The following is a 17,623-nucleotide window of genomic DNA, read 5'->3' on the forward strand; positions in this document are numbered from 1 at the left end:
CGCACAATAACACAGTCATACTCACACAGGAGTATACACCCACTCACTCACAACTGTGCTGAGACCAGGTCCAGAGCCAGTTTTCTTCTTTTTAACCTGATTTGTTACGTCTAATATTGTGACTTGTGTAGCAACTGTTCCTGTTCCTCCTGGAGGAGCAGCAAGGAGATGCAGGAGCTCAGCAAGGCTTCATCAGTGCTGAGCAGCTGCTTCTGGAGCTAAAGGCCGGGGGGATCCATCTGGAACAGGAAGCGGCCATCAGGCTGGAGCTGCAGCACATTCCCCCTCTGGACCTGCTGGACTTCCTGGCCTACCTGCCGCTCTTCATGCTCATTCACAAGTCGGTCATCTCCAACCCGCTCGATGACTCCTGCAACCTGTGACCCCAGTCACTGCACTGTCTCCCCCGTGAGGTTCAGGTATCACCATTACTGATTATTACATGACAAACAGAAAAGGCTGGCTCAAAGGGCATCAGTGAGGCCCTGTTACTATATTACTATGATCTATAAGGCCTAGTCACACAACGTTTAAAACTGTCATGTTTTGCAGGTTTTTAAATTCATTTCAGTGGGATCACTCCATTAATAATTTACAGAAAGTAATGCCATGTTCAGATTGTATCGTTTAAACTGTTCATGTCAACATCTAACCCATAATTCTGGAGATATAAGGAGAAAAAAACTAGAACATGTCAACAAGCTGGTGAGAAAATAACAATATAAAAACATGATTTACCAAACAATAAGTGATGAGCTCCACTGTAAATTAAAAAGGTTTCATTAAAAAGTATAGCAGTGAAACAAAGTAGAGCAGTAGCTTTACTAGACTTTTAACAATAGCACAAAGCTGTTTGACAGCTGAATAATGCTCAGTGATCATATAGATGCGTCCCTGTGGGTATTAATCAGGACTACTCTGGAACTATGATGGAAATTCCAGATGTGTTAAGAAAATCCTGCAAGAGAAGTTTCTGTTTGGTACATGGAACAATTCATGCAGATGTAAAGTGCTGTCTGTGGTCCTGAAATGCTCTGCAGCTGTGGATGTGGTTCTAAAACATCTTGCAGTATTTACTGAGCAACACTGCAGAGCCACTTCACTGGCTGAATTAGTTAAAAACGCCTTCTCCAACACACCCCTGACACACTGCTTCAGGGGTGTGGTTCATGTTTATTTACTCATGCAACAACTGCTTATTGTTCTGGAGTAGAAAATATTTGAGCAGGTAGCATCACAGACCTTTGTCCTCTTTCATCCAGTATAATCAACGCTGATGAATGATATTCAATAAGATACTCAACTAATATAGTTTGAGCCATTGTTTTGGCTCAGCTTTGCCAATTAGACATGGCCATGCTCTCCTGCGGTTCAAACACGCTTGACAGAGCACCACAGAGGAAAAAACATAATGAGCTCTGACAGGCAGCAAACTAGGATTGTTACATCAGGGACGTCCTGTACGCAGCATATGTCGTCATTGTTTCACAGCCTGGTGTTAAACCTGCTTTTTAATGAAGTTATAAAGTTCTGCTGTTGATAAACAGATGTTGAACTTGTCAAATAAAGATTATCATCAGTGTCTGTTCTCTCCTACTTCTGCAGTTTGTTTTATTTGCAATGTCTTAAGGGATTCTGGTTTGACACCGCTTTTAAAACTAGTCATATTTAACTATTGGTAACATCTTGTCACCTAGTCCATGTCCTAAACTCAAACAGGACATCACTGCTGCAGTGTTACAGAACTGAGGAGACTATTATGACCAAAGCTAAAGTCTCAGTTACAGCATTTCTTTTTCCCACTTTCTTGTGAGTCAGTGAAGCTGCAGGACTGGACCCTGTGTCCCCTGTCTCAGGCCCCCTGGTGGCCCACGAAACCTCCTTTGAGAATAACTCACATTGCGACTCCACATATAACACAATGAGCCTTTACTTTACCACGAGATTTTGCCGTTTGTCTCGCTGTGACTCAGATTACCTTTTTTTCTTTTCCACCCACCAATCAGTGACTTTATGATGATGACTATCGCTGCTGTACAAAACACAAACAAAACCAACCAAACTTAATACACCTGAGCCACACGCAGAGTTTTTTTTCCTTCCCAGGTGGTGATTGTTGTGTTTTCAGCAGCATGCTGCTGTCAGGAGGCACACGCCATCAGCCAGTTCAGCTCCATGTCTCCACTCGACCACCACACAAACCCCATTCACTCATTAAACCAGACACGCGTCCGGCTGCAGCCTCCGCCCTACCTGTCAAACTTAGTTTCGCAGAAACACAAGCTGTACCTCTAAGTGTCCTGAAGTGGGACTTTTCTGTCCAATCAACATTTTTACCGCAACTTCGGTATTTTATCCAAGTTTGATACAGTTTGTGTGCTCGGACGTTAGATAAACAGTTTACACCCTGAGGACAAGTTAACTTGACAAAGTTAATTTTTGGGGAATGACATCTTTGCTGCTGTTTGCTTATTAAATCACACAGAGGGTGACAGAGGGAAAACTGAAGGTTAAAAATCTATAACTGTACCTGCGCTAAAATAAACAGAGTTCTTGCATTTAGGCGCTGTGCCACCGCGTGTACGTTTGCGTGAAACTGATCTCTTTTGTAGACCGTTTAGTTTTACAGGAGAAAGCTGAGAGATCTGGACACAGTGCTTTAGTCCGGGACTGCTGCCTGGAGGCTTTACGGAAGGCACCATGTGTTAAATTACGAAATAGGAGTAAGAACATAAATGTGCGTAAAATGTGCGTAAAAGTTCGGTTTCATTCTTCTTTCTCTTCCCACAGTGCAGTGTGTTTAATCTAGCTCCATAACTCTGCATCTCTAATCAGCTACTAACCACATGTTGAAAACCGTAAATAAAACTGCCCCCAGTTCTTTAAATACACCCAAAATAAGACATGGGAAATAATTCAGTAGCAAATCGTTTTATTCTTGGACTAAAGTGTAGAAAATATGGATATAAGACTTCTTTTTTACAACATCTTTTTTATGTGAAGACAGTATAGAGCTGGCAGTATAGAGAGACAATGCACGGCCATTGTGCTCTGTTTGGACAATAGCTGCATAAGTTTTGATCATCGTGAACTTCTTGACATAATGCAATAACATGGTTTTGCTATTAAATAAGACACGTTGGTGCTAAAATAAAAAGTCAGAGTATCAAACTCCGTCTGGAAACCTCATTAACAGAAGAGCCAGAGAATAATAGACTACACGTCTACATAGGCAGGAGGTATAGAAGCGACTTCGCAATATATAGACAAAATATATACAAAAGGATGTGTACAAAACATCTATAAATCTCTTACATACAAAAATATCTTAATATATTTCCAAAAGGCGTTTGATATAGAATTTTATAGAATAAATCCAGAATCTTGGAAGCATTTTCTGAATGAAAACGTCTGAGAGGTTTACCAAAGGGATGGTGTTCTGTGATTGGGTTTAGCATAGTTGAGGAGCGACGTGTTAAATAAAGTTTTTAATGTGCTGCTGGAGAGCATGGATTCGCTTTAGGGTTTGGCTTTGTCTATCATGGGCAAATGCACAGAAGCTTGGATTCCCACGCTGTCAGGAGAGTCGTTTTCTCTGAATCTTTTGGCGCTGATCTCCGGCCTGAGTCCCACAAGTTATCAGGACGTTAAGGCCGCGTCAGTCTGTCTGTCTGACAGTCTGGGAGGACCAAAACGCGTGTACAGTGCATCTTGTTCTTGAGGAAACCCAGTCTCCTCCGGGACTACCCCAAGCGCACAACAGTAAATTGAGTTGTTCCATATATCTGGGGAGAGAGGACAGAAGAAGCGTTAAAGGACCGCTCGGATTGTTTAACATAAAGTTTGATTATTGCCTAATTATTTGATGGTGGTTTCATCAGGTCTGTTCTTACCTTATGCAGACGCTCAGAACCAGCTGGTGAAATCCAGCAGTTCCTGTTCTTCTGGACTGAGGGGGTCGTACGAGCCCTCGTCGGATGAGTAGGAGGACACCGGTGAACCTGCCATGGAGTTCATGTCAGCGGAGTATCCCTGCGACATGGTGGGCGACAGCACGCCGGACTGAAAAGCCGCGCTCACTGCGTCGTGTTCGTCCAGCAGCTGCTGCAGGGCGCGGATGTACTCCACGGCTGAGCGCAGCGTTTCCACTTTGCTCATCTTCTTGTTGGCGGCGCCGTTGGGGACGTGTTCCCGCAGGGTGGCGAAGCCGTTGTTGACCAGCTTCACACGGTTGCGCTCCCTCTCGTTCCTGCGGGCCACTGCGTGCGGCTGCTGCTGCGGAAGAGTGTAGCCGAACCCCGCGAAATTCAACCTCCGCTTGCACCGCAGCAGCTCTGGAGAGGAGGAGCGCTGCCTCTTGGGCTGCTTGGACGCTGATTTCCCGCTGCTCTGGCTGCTGCCGCTCGGGCTCAGCTGGATGCTCTGCGCAGCCGCTGCGGAAAAGAAACAAGCAGGCGGCATGAGCTGCTGCTGGCTGACGTTAATTTCCATCTTGGCTGTGATGTCCATTCCCGGTAAAACGCACACTAACACAGAAATCACCAAGTCTCGAGGCGGTGTGTCCAGCTCGTGCCGTTCACGTGTTGTGGCCGCTTAACGAGCACTTGTGTCGGTGTGGGCAGTCCGCTGGGCTGCTGCCTTGCGCGCTCCTCAAAGCTGCACTGAGTCCTCGAGGAAAGACGCCACTGCTTTTCAATCCGTTTGGATAGGGGCAGGCCACGCCTTCCGGTCGCGTGGATTCACCTTGGGCTCCTGCCCCGGTGCCGGTGCGTTGCGCGCGCCTGACGCGTGCCTCTTGAAGCACTAAACAAACAGCGGTGAGTTTTTTCTTTTCATCTGTCGTGAGTAGGTGAGCTGCACAACACAGAGGAGACGTTTACGACAGTGTCAGCACAGGAATAGTATAAACTCAGACTCAGTTTGTGCTCAAAACTATTTGAGATCAACTGATTTTACAACTTTTATTTTGCCATATTTGAGTTTTGTTACTATGTCAAAGGCCAAACAGCAAAAACATCTCATGTGAGTCCATTTGTAGATACTTTAGCGAATACATTTGAACTTTGACCAAAGTCTCATCCTAAAATATTCATCTTATTTGTGTCTCCTGAAATTTCTGGTCTCGTATTTTTTTAAGTTGACTACGGACTTTCCCTTCACTAAGCTGACGCACTCGAGTAGCCAGCGATGGAAAATGAAGCTCAGAAAAGACGTTTTAGTGTCATTTCAACAGGTGACATCAAAACAAAACTTCAATGTGCGTCAGGTTTTCTATTTAAAGCAGTTTGGAGGATCAGGTGATGAAATTATTTTTCATCATAAAACATCCACTTTTTAAGGGGAAAAATAAGTTGAAAGTGTTGAAATGAAGCTACAAGTGGAGCAAACTAAATGATAAACATGATATTTCTTTGTCTTTTCTGTTTGTGCAGCTTTAACAGGCTGTGGTGCTGAAAGACAGCGCACCTCGCTGTGAACCATCAGCTCCTCATGCTGGAGTTTCTCTCAGATCTGCATGTAAATCAGTTGCTCGCTGGCGTTTCAGTTCGCACATAGTCCAGTTTTATTGTTCGCGCTGCAGACGCGTCTCATTTGAGGGACTATTGCGCATCAGTCGCCAAATTTTCCACTTTGATTGGAGCAGATCATCAGCCTCGCACAGGCGGAACGGAGGGGCGCCAATCTGCGGAGGGGCCCTGAGAAGCTGTTTGTCGGGGGCTTTGTGTATGATTTGATACGCCCGATATGCTTACAGTAGCGTGGACGCGGTGCTTCTGTCGATTATCGTCGCTTCGAAACCTTGAGATTAATAAAACAAGAGACAAAACCAGAACCAGACATCGACTCTCTGCTTTCTCCCTGTCTCCCTTTCTGCATGTTCTTGGAATAAAACACACCCGAACTAGAAATGAGTCTTGTGCACTTTGTTGTGCGTGATATTCTTCTCTGTGTTTGCGTGTGCCTTTCCGTGTGTGTGTGCGATTCATTGCTGTGCATGTGCAAATACCCACCCACCCCCCGTCTCTTCCACAGAAAGGGGGTAGTGATAAATTGTGCAATTTTTCTGCATTGGCAGTGCCATTCAAAATTAAGCTTGCATTGAGGAACCCTCCTCCCCACCACCAATACTTTCTTTTCTTTGCTTCCCCGTTATCCCCGACCCCTCCCTTTTTTCTGGCCCAGCAAGAGAGTTTAGAAAAGAAGCGTGGGTTCTATTCAGCCTCCCCCTGCACCCCTTCGCCATCGCCAGGCTTTCTGAAACCTATCCATGCCCTGTCACTGTGCTTCCAGGGTCCAATTAGCGCTTTGTGAGGACTTTCTCTCCCTCTCTGTGTTGCTGCTGGTCTTCCAGAGACTGGGAGGGCGCTCACTGTACTTGAGGGGCTTTCCAGTCATAGCTGACAGTAATAATTAATATGGCATCAGGGCGCTCGAGTTCCCCTTTTAACTACTTTCTGTATTTTTCTCTTTTCTTTTGGGGAGCTCGTCCTGTGGAAGATAACAGAACAAAAAGTCATAATGTGTGTGTGGGCGGATGGGTGTGTGTGTGTGTGTGTGTGTAAGTGATGAAAGTGATTATCTTTCAATTTGTTTGTCATTAAAAACAGGTTTTCTGACAGTGTTTTGTTTACTTTAGGCAGGTGCACCAAAAGCACTTGATATATATTGAAAGACCAATGTTTGACCTGGTCGTTTTTCCTCCAACATGCAAAATATATGTGCGCACAATCCTGCCTTCATGAAAACTTTAGCCGAGGTTAGTGTGTGTAAACTGGAGTGTGTATGACACCCGATTTCTCAAAAAAGATGCAATTTCAGCACAAAGACCAAAAATGTGGTACATGCGCCATCAACACTAATCCTGCAGAGGCTAAAGTTCCTGCTAAAGTTACAATGAGTTTTCTCTGGTCACCTATTTATTAGTTTATGACACAAGTGTGTGCACTTAAGAGTGAGTGTAAAGGCAATGTAAGAATTAGATAATATAGTATGAAGAAACACTATATTACTATACTATACTACTAGTTCAAAAGGGGAAATAAAACTAAAGAAAACCTACAGTTCATCCAGCCGCAGTTACATTATTCTCATGACATTTCAAATAAATATTCCTGTAAAGGATTTCTGCAGCTTCTCTGCTGTTTGTCTTAACCTCCAGTAGCTGATGTTTTCTGCCTGACATGCAAAGTTGTAATTGAGCAGCGTCCTCTAGAGGACAACAGTGGAACCTATGTCTGGGAGTAAACTAAAGCTTTCCCCCACTTCATAAATCTGTGTAATACCAAACAGTAACACTAAAAATATGCTAGGAGTAAAAGGGCAAATATAGCATGAGCATTTTTCAAAAGAAATAAATAAAACAAAAAAGCTGCAGCAGCTCAGATAATATCTGGCAATGACTGGAAGCAAATGATTTGAATGAACAGTCACATTTAATTTATAAAAATGTTGAAGTGCCAACTTAAGTGCCAAGTACTTTGAATATCTCTGTGTAAGTGTTCTGTCAAATACAAAATGTGATCACATCACATGTCCTAATGATTAATTTAGAATATTTATATATAAAAAGTTACTACCAAATGTAGTGCCTACCACTTTTACACAGTGCTCTAGTTTTCTGCTGTCAACAAGAGATAGAAGAAGGAAATTAGAGTAAATTTGAAACTTTGCGTTTTGGTGCACTTACACTCCTTCACCGCTAGACGCCACTATTTTATTACATCTGTGTTTCAGACAAGCAACGATGCTGGTTAAAGTTTATCAAATCCCCGTGGTTAAATCGGTTTACATGTGCATATCTGCAATATTTTGGACGGGCAACGAAAATGTGCTAAATTTACCCTGGGAAATTTGCGAAGTACTTATTTTGTCTCTATGGAGGTTCCGTAGTTTGTAGTCACGTGCTTTTGTTTGGGACCAAGATAGGAATTGGCGTCCAGAGTTAAAAACGACATCGATACTTAGCAGTTAAAACTAATATTTGGGAATGGAAGTCATTTAACAGAGCTTGTTTTTAACCAGCAGTGAGTTATATTATATTGAGCCGTCAGGGTCACTTTAATTTTAGCTTCTTAGTCTCAACCCTGGAGAGCTAACGGTAGCTAAGCTAGCTATCAATTGACGCCATGCGGTCTTTAAACTATGTCCAGCGGGTTAGCTTGGACTTCGTAGGGACTCTCTTTCCTCACGCTATCTGTCTGGGAGACGCAGACAACGACTCGGTAATGAAGCTAACGTTTTTTTTTATCATTTCATCTTCCATTCACAGCTAATGACTTATAGCTAAAGTGTAAGGTTAACATCAAATTGTCGTGGGTGCAAACACTTCACTTGTTTGCGCTAAGTAAACAAGTTGTGTTTCCACTGATTGCAGTTGAACGAGCTGGTTGTCGGTGACACCAGTGGGAAGCTCCTCGTGTACAAGAATGATGACTGCAGACCCTGGATAACTAGAACCTGTGTGGGCATGGTCAGTGCTGTGACTGAACACAAAGCTCATGGTTTTCGAGTCGATTTGATTTCTCACTTGAGTAATGTGTCTTGGTTCTCCAGCTGACCTGTGTTGCAGTTGGAGATGTCTGCAACAAAGGAAAGGTAAGTAAAGATAAATAAGAGGCAGCTAAAAAAATGTTATGACTGTTTTGGAGGAGGTATGACACGTGTCCTGTGTTTTTCCTGTCTGTCAGAACTTGGTGGTGGCTGTGGGTGCAGAGGGCTGGTTTCACCTCTTTGACCTGACAGCTGCCAATGCGAGCAAAGCAGATTCATCCAGTCAACATGAATTACTGTCCTCTGATGACCAGAAGCCGTTCTTCACCCAGCATATTCCTGCGAACACCAAGGTCATCCTTATCAGTGACATTGGTAAATATTTGCTGTGCATTGTCCCACATGCATCCTGTGTGTTTGTGCTTTTGAATCGGACTGCAGTGTGTGTGAATGTCTGTAGATGGTGATGGACGCTGTGAGTTGGTGGTGGGCTACACAGACCGGGTGGTGCGAGCTTTCCGATGGGAGGAGCCCTCGGACAGTTCAGATGCAGGATCTGGACAACTAGTTCTGCTGAAGAAATGGCTCTTAGAGGGACAGGTGGGTATTGCACTCACTCTTAGCTCACAAGTTTTATTTTGACAAACTGGACAACATTATTTACAGTACAGCAGAAGCCAAAAAGTGAAGTTACAACAGTTTGTTTTATGACAGGTGAAAGTAGTACATATGATACGGTCAAAGTAATTTACAGAATAGTTAGACATTTTGGGAAATATGGTAATTGTGTTGTAGGTTGACAGTCTGTCAGTAAACCCTGGTCCAGAGGGATTACCAGAGTTGATGGTTTCCCAGCCAGGCTGTGGTTACGCTATCCTGCTGTGTTCCTGGACACAACAAGACTCCAGCAGCTCAGGAGATGAAGGCCCTGCCACCCCTGGGAGGTACACCACATCATAATATAAGAGCTGTAAGAAAATGAGGTTGTCATTAAGAATGTGCTGATTTCTTTGCTTACAGTGAGGGCCCTTCTAGAGATGTAGTTCTCCACCTGACCACTGGGCGGATACACAACAAGAACGTTTCCACTCATCTTATTGGAAGCATAAGCAAAGGTAGAAAACACTAACAAAACAGTCATTTGTCGTTTCTTTGTTTTATTCCACACTTTATGTGAGTGTATCATAAGTTATACTTTGTGTAACCATCGCTAGACTCAAGATATCCTGGGGAGATACACTTTGATAGTTAATGTTTGGTTTTCAACAGGTTCAAAAGAAGAATCGTCTAAATGTGGACTGTTTGCTCTCTGTACCTTAGATGGTAAGTCATGAAATAGTTAAAAACCTTCTTTTGACAAGATACTCAATATGTTTTGTTTGTGTAACATTAAAGATTAACACCAAACCTGTTTGATTAGTTTTAGTCAACCAGTAGTGGGCCATACTGTAATATCACATTTCAGAATAATTCATTATTAATTATTAAACTCAGGCACATATGCTCATGAAGAACAACCTTCTCAGGATCAGTGACACTATTACAAAGCAGTCAGAGGATCTTTTGTTGATATATTTGTTATTTTGCATAGCACTTTAAAGTTGACATTGGGAAGAGTCAGAACTATTCTTTGGTTTTGCTTTTTTGCCTTTGGATGATAAAGGAACCCTGAAGTTGATGGACAGCTCCGAACAGTTGTTGTGGTCGGTTCAGGTGGATCATCAGCTCTTTGCTCTGCAGAAACTCGACGTCACTGTGAGTTTGTGTGCCTTTATGTAAATGTAACAGACCATCAAAATGAGTAATCCAAATTTTCATACTTTACAGTAATTGTGCTTAATACCAGTTAATTATTCTTTTTTATCGACTGTGGATTGTACCTTATTTGTTATCACTTTAGACAAATACATTTAAATGCAATGTAAATGTGTGAATAGTTGTCTACTATAGTGAAAAGGTTTCATTGATGATCAGATTCAAACCAAGTGTGTACATGTGTTTGTTTGCCTGCAGGGTGATGGCAGAGAGGAGGTGGTAGCGTGTGCTTGGGACGGTCAGACCTACATCATCGACCACAATCGGACAGTAGTGCGGTTCCAGTTCGATGAGAATGTCAATGCCTTCTGTGCAGGTGAGAGGGCAGATGATTTTGTGTATCACATCAGATTTTCCTCTAGTACTTTGGAGTAGAGGATCCTGGCATTTTTTGCACAATGGTGCAAACGTTCATTTACTATTTTTAAGTCTGGGTTCAGGTATGACTCTTTATCCTGCCAAAAAAATCAGTATATTGTCATTGGTGGTATTACAGAAAGTGATGAGGAAAGAATGCACCACAGATTCATTGGTATTACCACAGAAATCACATGCAAGTGCCTTTAAAGTTATATTACTATTAGTCAGTAGGTGGCAGCATTGAGTTGCACATTCACTCCTGCTTTTTCCTTCTGCCCTTTTAGATCTTTCTGCAGTGTTTGAACAAGCCACTGTTTATTTGAGGGAGCTAATGTGACATTTTTACAGTAGTAACTGGATTGGAGAAACTGACATGGCTTTGTTTAATCTGCCTAATTACACTGAGGTTTGTTTCTTTGCAACTAGTGTATGTATGTTTATGAAAATAACCCACCCCAGCCCTCCGCTCCACTCTCTGCCTGCTCTGTTGGATCATTAAGACAGATTAGATCAGGTTCTCTTTGTGTGGAAGCGCACTCTGCCACAGACACATGTTTTAGCAGCCAGGCAGCAGATGATTGCTGATGTGTTCACTGGGATTCATATAAAGGGCTTTATCACTTCGCTGCCTGCCGCATATTAAGTAAAACTGTGTGTACTGTGTTTTTGTGTGTGGTTGTAGGTCAGTATACATGTAAGGAGGGAAAAAACAGCCCCTGCCTGGTTTACGTCAGCTTCAATCACAAAATCTACATCTACTGGAAGGTGGAGCTGGAGCGTATGGAGTCCACAAACCTCCTGCGTGTCCTGGAAGAAAAACCAGAGTTTAAAAACCATCTGAAGGCGCTGGGAGTCGGTGAGTACACCAGCCTAGAGTCAGTAATTACAAAACTGATCCAGTTTAGATTAGAGTATCCCCCCACTGAATTCACACCAACATCTCCTGTGTTTGTTGTTGTAATTGGACAAGAGACCAACCAAGAGTATTCGTAGTCAATTGGTCTGCCATCCAGTCGAAACAGTCAGACTGACATGAATATTAATGAGGACAGAAGAGACAACTTGTCCCTACATGAGTTTTCTGCTAACAAGATGCTGCTCAGACACACAGATTTGGTGTCAAGTGGCACATACGAGTGGTTTATGAGAACTTGTATTCAGAGTGTTCTCTTCAGTGCAAATACACTTTATAAGCAAAGAGCAGCTAAACAAACTGACATAGTCTGGAAAGTGTCTGCTGCAGCTCTTCACCCCACAGTTCACTGTGACTGCTGTGCAAAAACAGAAAATGATATGCTTGTGAAATAAATGTTTCTGATGAAACTTCAGCTCAGTGACATTTATTTTGTGTTATCTGCTTCACAGTTGAAGCCACCCTAACCCAACACTGAAGACACAGTAGGAGATGTTGGGTTAGCATTAGCAGTAACTTAATACAGCTCTGATGTAGTGTTACACTGCTGTCAGAGAGGAATCTAAAAGGCAAAATGTTTTTAAATAGTGTTGCCAAAAGCAGGTGGGACAGAAGGCAGAGCTGCAGTCCACAGAGATGTTAATTACAGAGATTTTAACAGTGATTTTATTGTCATCATCCACTGTTATTGTTCTTGTATTTTCTCACATTGCAGTTATAGAGTCATTTGAGAGGCTGTGATTTTTTTTTTTTTTTTTTGTGTTAATCAAATTAAGCTCTGCATTGAAGTGCAGGAGCACAGAGAGGCTGATGTAAATGAGATATAATTGTAGTGGATTACATGTGGGTTTGTGTTTTCTATGAACCCTCTGATTGCTTAGGTGACAGTAAAAATCCAGCACAGAAAATAGCGAATGCTGCTGCTACATATGAAAAATATACATATATATATATAAAGAGGTTAATATAGAACAAACATTGGTTCAGGGAGCCTGTAATGCAGTGGTGTCTCTACATCCAAATGTATAAAAACCCATAACCAGTCAGTTAACTGGCCTGTAAAGACTTACCATAAGTATTTTTATTGAGGCTGTAATCCTCAGTCACTCCTCAGAGACTGCTCTCTGCTTCTTTTCTCTTTATATTTATTCCTCCGCTCTGAGGAAAACTGTGTCTCTGTAGTGCAGCCACTTTCCAAACACAGTTCCCAATACTTAACAAAGTCATAACTCTGGTTAATCATTGTAAAATGCACACAGTTGTTATTTACTTCCTGTTAATTTCCTTTTGTTAATGTCCCTTTGCAGTGGAACATTAATCTCAGCTCTGTCCTGGAGTATTTTTGGCGTTCGTGCATGGCATATGTAAAATGTTTTTACACAAGGGGGAAAAGATGATTAAATTACACATTAGTCTGAGCTTTGTGGTCTGCATGAATGACCAGCTAGTCAACCATGTCCTGTCAGCAAAACATTGTGAACTGAGTCTAAACTTATTTAGTGAGAAAAGAAGTGATGAAAAAACAAACACATGGTTAGTGTGATTTGCTGAAGCACTAACAAAGCTTCCTGCTGTCTGGGTTAATAATTTAACCTCTGGGCCTGTTGTGTTTCTTCGACTATGATTTCACAAGCTTATTACCTTCACCCACTGCGGAAAATGTCTGGTGTAGCAGCGTAGGGACCATGAGTGAAAGAATCGCTGCCAAACATAATTACTAAACCAAACCAAAAACACTTGAGGCTCGTTGCGTTTCATATGAAGTTTTTTCTAAAACATTTTAGTGTTTATCACGTAGAACGGCAAATGGTAGAAGTAAAAAAGGAAAAGGAAAAGCAAACTGTACTGCATGTGTTAGCTGCCTTGCCGTGACCTCTTAGAAATGTCAGCAGCAGCTCACAAGCTCTTCCCTGCTGTTAATTCATCTCAATAACTGCCCTTTAGCCAAAAGGTGATTAGGAAGAGTCTGTCAGTTCTCCATCACAGCATGGGAGGGTTTCTAAATATGGACAGCTTCTCCTTCATGGCCCTTCCCTCTTAATTGGTATTTGAGGAGTTTGATCAACAACTACAGTTGCAAGAAAAGGTATGTGAACCCTTTGGGATTCCTTGGATTTCTGCATAAATTGGTCATAAAATGTGTTCTGATCTTCATCTAAGTCACAACAATAGAAAAACACAGTCGGCTTAAACCAATACCACACGAACATTATATGTTTTCATGTTTTTATTGAACGCAACATGTAAACATTCACAGTGCAGGGTAGAAAAAGTATGTGAACCTTTGGGTTTAATAGCTGGTTGACTCTCCTTTGGCAGCAATAACCTCAACCAAACGTTTCCTGTAGTTGCAGATCAGACCTGTACGGGTCAGGACGAATTTTGGACCGTTCCTCTTTACAAAACTGTTTCAGTGCAGCAGTATTCTTGGGATGTCTGGTGTGAATCTCTCTCTCGAGGTCATGTCACAGCATCTCAATGGGGTTGAGGTCAGGACTCAGATTGAGCCACTCCAAAATGCGTATTTATGCAGAAATCCAAGTAATCCCAAAGGGTTCAGATACCTTTTCTTGCAACTGTAGGTGTCAGCTTGAGACAATAGCATGTTGCAGAGAGTGTTGAGCAGTGCCAGGTAAGCAATATTTTATTACCAATAGAGGCAGGTCTTGTAGGCACAGGGTGATTCTAAAATTAGTCTTTAGTGCCTACAAAAATAGGTATTTAGCCAGTGTGAATTTATTTCAGCCAGGACAAAATATAGAACTAATGTCACTTATTAATTTCAGTAGTTAAATAAGTAAATTAGTACTCGAAGTAAATGTTTCCAGTAGTACAAGAGGCCTAATCCTAACCAGTACCTAAAAATATGCACTTCCTTCCTTACAAAACATTTGTAGTCCATGATTTTTCTTTTCTGTAAACCCACATTGTTTAGGAGACTCAGACAGATACAACTTTGACAGTCAGCTACTTTTTACTAGTCTCGTCCATCCTGTCGTCTCTTATGGAGCTTAGCCTAAACCCAGTGCTAACCATTCACCTCTGTCTAAACCAAAGTTATGCTTGTTAACCTTGTTTCTATTGTTTTTTTACTGTAAGTGTTTGAATTGCTTTTGTTGTGACACACATATAAGTACATAGAGAGCACTTTAAAACGTGCAATTTTTATTTGCATGAGATTTAAGTGAGAAATGTCTGTGTGTAAGAGGAGTCACCCCAGTGGTTTAAGCACAAGACTAAGCATTTACTGGGGTGCTAACGTCACTATGCTAACACTGATGCTAAGCAGTTTCTTTTTCCATGTTCAACCAAAAACAGTCAATAAATGTTTGAACACAAATTCCTGACAAATCAGAAAATAGCTGAGATATTTCAGTTACTGGAAGAACATTTGCCTGTGCTCTCATTTTACTTATATTTCAGTTTAGTTTGCCTTTGTGATTATTTAATATATTCTAGCCGACTTGTTTTATTTGAGATAAATGAACATTAAGTTTGTTTCAACCAGTCATGTTTATCTGGTGACACTGAGTGTCCCAAGTCAATGATCATTGCCACATTTGTGTTTTCCCTCCACAGATGCCGAGGACCCAGCAGCTGTGAGGGCACTGGTGGCAAACGTTCTCTACAAGGACTCACAAACGTAGCGCAGTGACACATCGACACACTGCTGTCTCTGTTTTCCTCCCTGACTGTAAATACTCTGTTAATAAACACTGACTGCCTGCCTCCTGTGCTGCTGGTCTTGATATTTGTGTTCCCTGCAGATAGACGTGACAGATTCAGGTTTCTGATCTACTTGTTGCTGACTCTAATGTCAGGAGTACACGCTACCTGTGTCATTGGTATTCTGCTCAGCCAGATGCAATGCAACACTGCTTAATCTGCTGTTTTCTGTGGTGAATGTGTGAAACTGTGAGTGAGGAGGATCAGCAGAGGTGTTGTTCTGCTGTCAGTCAGTGCTGGCATGTTGATGAAAGAAGCTCTCACGTCAGTGCCCATTTCCTTTTTGTGTCTGTAGTCTCATAAAATTGTCTTGTATCATCCTGAAGATATTACATAATCCAACATTTGTTACATAATGAGATTTGGATGGCAGCAAGACAGCAGTATTGTTTATTAGGAGAGCAGAAAAGTGCCTGCAGGGCGTGACGATTAGAGGCACTGGGGGAGTCACCTACTGTTCCCAATGGGAGGATCTTCTAACCACCTATCTAGACTGCTTCTCTTTTTCTCATGCAACATAAATGAGGTGTGTGTGTGTGTGTGTCTGTGGCTGGTTAAGTGAGGGTGTTTGTGTGCCGATTGGGTAAATACAGGCTCAGGTGTCTGGGTAGGCCACAGCCCCTCATCTCTCCTGTGCTTCTGCCCTTTAGAGACAAGCTAAGAGAGCGCTTTGCCTTCTCTTGTTTTTCAGAAGAAAAATCCACCTTATTACAGTTTACATAAGTACTGATTCTTTGGAGTATGTTTGAAGTTCTTGTATGGAGGTGTTGTTTTGATTGTTGTACACATAACTGCTGTGAAAAGGGCAAATACTTTTTCACAGCACTGTAGCTCCATATTGCTTATGAATCAGATAAAGTCAGAACTACAGCATGGAAATAATAAGTACGTACATCACTTCTATAGGTTGCCAGGCTGCCCAAATAACTCAGTTAAGACGAAGGGTAATGTCTGCACACTGACTCCAAGACCGGAAATTAATGACATTTTTTATGAACAAGATCTGGATCTTTGTCAGGTCACAATCTTATAAAATATATATTTCCTTCCAAAAATTCCCTCTGAAGTATGTTGAAATAATGAGTTTTAGAGGGGCTGGTAGTCAGATGTTTGTTAGATTTCAGCAGCCACTTTTTCCAGTGTCTGTGCTAAACTGAGTTTCTTCTGGCTGTGTGCTTTTACTGTACAGACATGACAGTGATATTAACCTTTTCTTCTAAATTGCAGCAAGAAAACAAAGCAATATTTTGATAGTAGTTGCAGTTTATTGTTGGTTGTGGTCTTTTTGTGGGATTTAAACAGAAGGAAAATATAACCAGTCTTGTGCTTACCAGTTTACCCCAAAATGTTTATTCTTTTTCTCAGTCTGAAAATCCTTTGTCTGTCAATCCTCATCTTCTTTTCTGGGCTAATTACTTTTGGCCGATTTTAACTCATCAGTGTACTTCATGAAAAATGGTCTAAATACTTTGTAAGTTATTATAATAAAGTTATGATAATGATAATGTTCGCCTCACAGATGTTTATGTTGAGTATTTCCGCTGGTAGATGGCTTGTGATTAGAATTACCTCAGTGGTTAATATAATCACAGCAGTTACTGTTGCATCTCAAAGTCAACACATCCTCAGTTCTGCTGCAGTTTGTCCTTATAAGTGAGCATTCCTGCACACTGATTCATATTTATAACCATTAATGGCGAAGAATGTGAGAAGTTGTGTTGTTCTCATAGATCCTGTGTGTTGCAAAAGGATTTAGGTCTTTGAGTTTGGACTCTGCAGTCTCCTGTTTAATATTCAGAACCCCTCTGGTTTCCAGTGATGAATCCGCTCTGAGTGACTTTTGCTCCGATGTTTTCCCTAAGCAGGCAGGCAGGACATAAAACATGTCTGAGACATCTGACCTCGGGACATGGTAATGGCCTTTCATGACCTAACTGACCTTCTGTGTATTTGTGTGTAATATAGATTTGTCCGCAGCTATTTTAGCCACATCAGTCCTTGTGTTTTCAAAATGTCTATTTTTGAGCAGAAATATTGGCCTCTGGAAGTTGGCCTACAAACAACAGCGTATATATCATGTAGAAAACTGGCATACAGCCTCTGTTACTGAAAGTCTTAATGTTAGGTCATGAGTAGATTTCCAAAACAACAATATTATTGCTTTTTTAACTAGGCCGCTGCTTTAAATAGACACTTTTTGGATGCACGGACTTAAGTCTGTGACACCAGCAAACCTCAGTGATAAGTTAGGTTTTCTGTAGACCAGGGGATGAATGTTTTATGGCGGCAACTGGACTGTAATCCTTTTAAATATAGATT

At 41.8% G+C, this 17,623-nt stretch overlaps 3 protein-coding genes across 5 annotated transcripts in view; 2 read left to right on the forward strand and 1 right to left on the reverse strand.

The window, feature by feature from the left end:
* Positions 1 to 1,596, forward strand: part of LOC113142419 (uncharacterized) — a 42,935-nt gene extending 41,339 nt beyond the window's left edge. The window contains exon 15 of one of the 2 annotated variants that reach the window (XM_026327435.1): positions 132 to 1,596. In XM_026327435.1, coding sequence (XP_026183220.1) covers positions 132 to 383 — 252 coding nt within the window. In that variant the 3' untranslated portion in view covers positions 384 to 1,596. The remainder of the gene's footprint in view (positions 1 to 131) is intronic. The other variant, XM_026327436.1, reaches the window with a different exon arrangement.
* A 1,347-nt stretch (positions 1,597 to 2,943) lies between these two features.
* On the reverse strand, positions 2,944 to 5,030 carry ascl1a (achaete-scute family bHLH transcription factor 1a). The gene is made up of 2 exons (XM_026326989.1): positions 3,894 to 5,030; positions 2,944 to 3,785 (listed from the first exon to the last, which is right to left on the reverse strand). Exon 1 carries the CDS (start codon positions 4,507 to 4,509, stop codon positions 3,907 to 3,909), a length of 603 nt encoding a protein of 200 aa, XP_026182774.1. The 5' UTR covers positions 4,510 to 5,030; the 3' UTR covers positions 2,944 to 3,785; positions 3,894 to 3,906.
* Positions 5,031 to 7,652: 2,622 nt separating this feature from the next.
* itfg2 (integrin alpha FG-GAP repeat containing 2) overlaps positions 7,653 to 17,623 on the forward strand; it is a 32,984-nt gene continuing 23,013 nt past the window's right edge. The window contains exons 1-12 of one of the 2 annotated variants that reach the window (XM_026326635.1): positions 7,657 to 8,222; positions 8,375 to 8,470; positions 8,554 to 8,595; positions 8,688 to 8,865; positions 8,951 to 9,090; positions 9,286 to 9,434; positions 9,511 to 9,605; positions 9,760 to 9,813; positions 10,154 to 10,245; positions 10,504 to 10,621; positions 11,348 to 11,521; positions 15,158 to 15,312. In XM_026326635.1, coding sequence (XP_026182420.1) covers positions 8,127 to 8,222; positions 8,375 to 8,470; positions 8,554 to 8,595; positions 8,688 to 8,865; positions 8,951 to 9,090; positions 9,286 to 9,434; positions 9,511 to 9,605; positions 9,760 to 9,813; positions 10,154 to 10,245; positions 10,504 to 10,621; positions 11,348 to 11,521; positions 15,158 to 15,225 — 1,302 coding nt within the window. In that variant the 5' untranslated portion in view covers positions 7,657 to 8,126 and the 3' untranslated portion in view covers positions 15,226 to 15,312. Of the gene's footprint in view, positions 8,223 to 8,374; positions 8,471 to 8,553; positions 8,596 to 8,687; positions 8,866 to 8,950; positions 9,091 to 9,285; positions 9,435 to 9,510; positions 9,606 to 9,759; positions 9,814 to 10,153; positions 10,246 to 10,503; positions 10,622 to 11,347; positions 11,522 to 15,157; positions 15,313 to 17,623 lie in introns of those variants that run through there. The other variant, XM_026326634.1, reaches the window with a different exon arrangement.

This window comes from Mastacembelus armatus, chromosome 23 (genome assembly GCF_900324485.2).
Source record: "Mastacembelus armatus chromosome 23, fMasArm1.2, whole genome shotgun sequence".
NCBI classification, from domain to species: domain Eukaryota; kingdom Metazoa; phylum Chordata; class Actinopteri; order Synbranchiformes; family Mastacembelidae; genus Mastacembelus; species Mastacembelus armatus.

Coding starts and splice junctions, on each gene's coding strand:
- ascl1a (XM_026326989.1), bottom strand. CDS start 4,509: ATGGACATCACAGCCAAGATGGAAATTAACGTCAGCCAGCAGCAGCTC.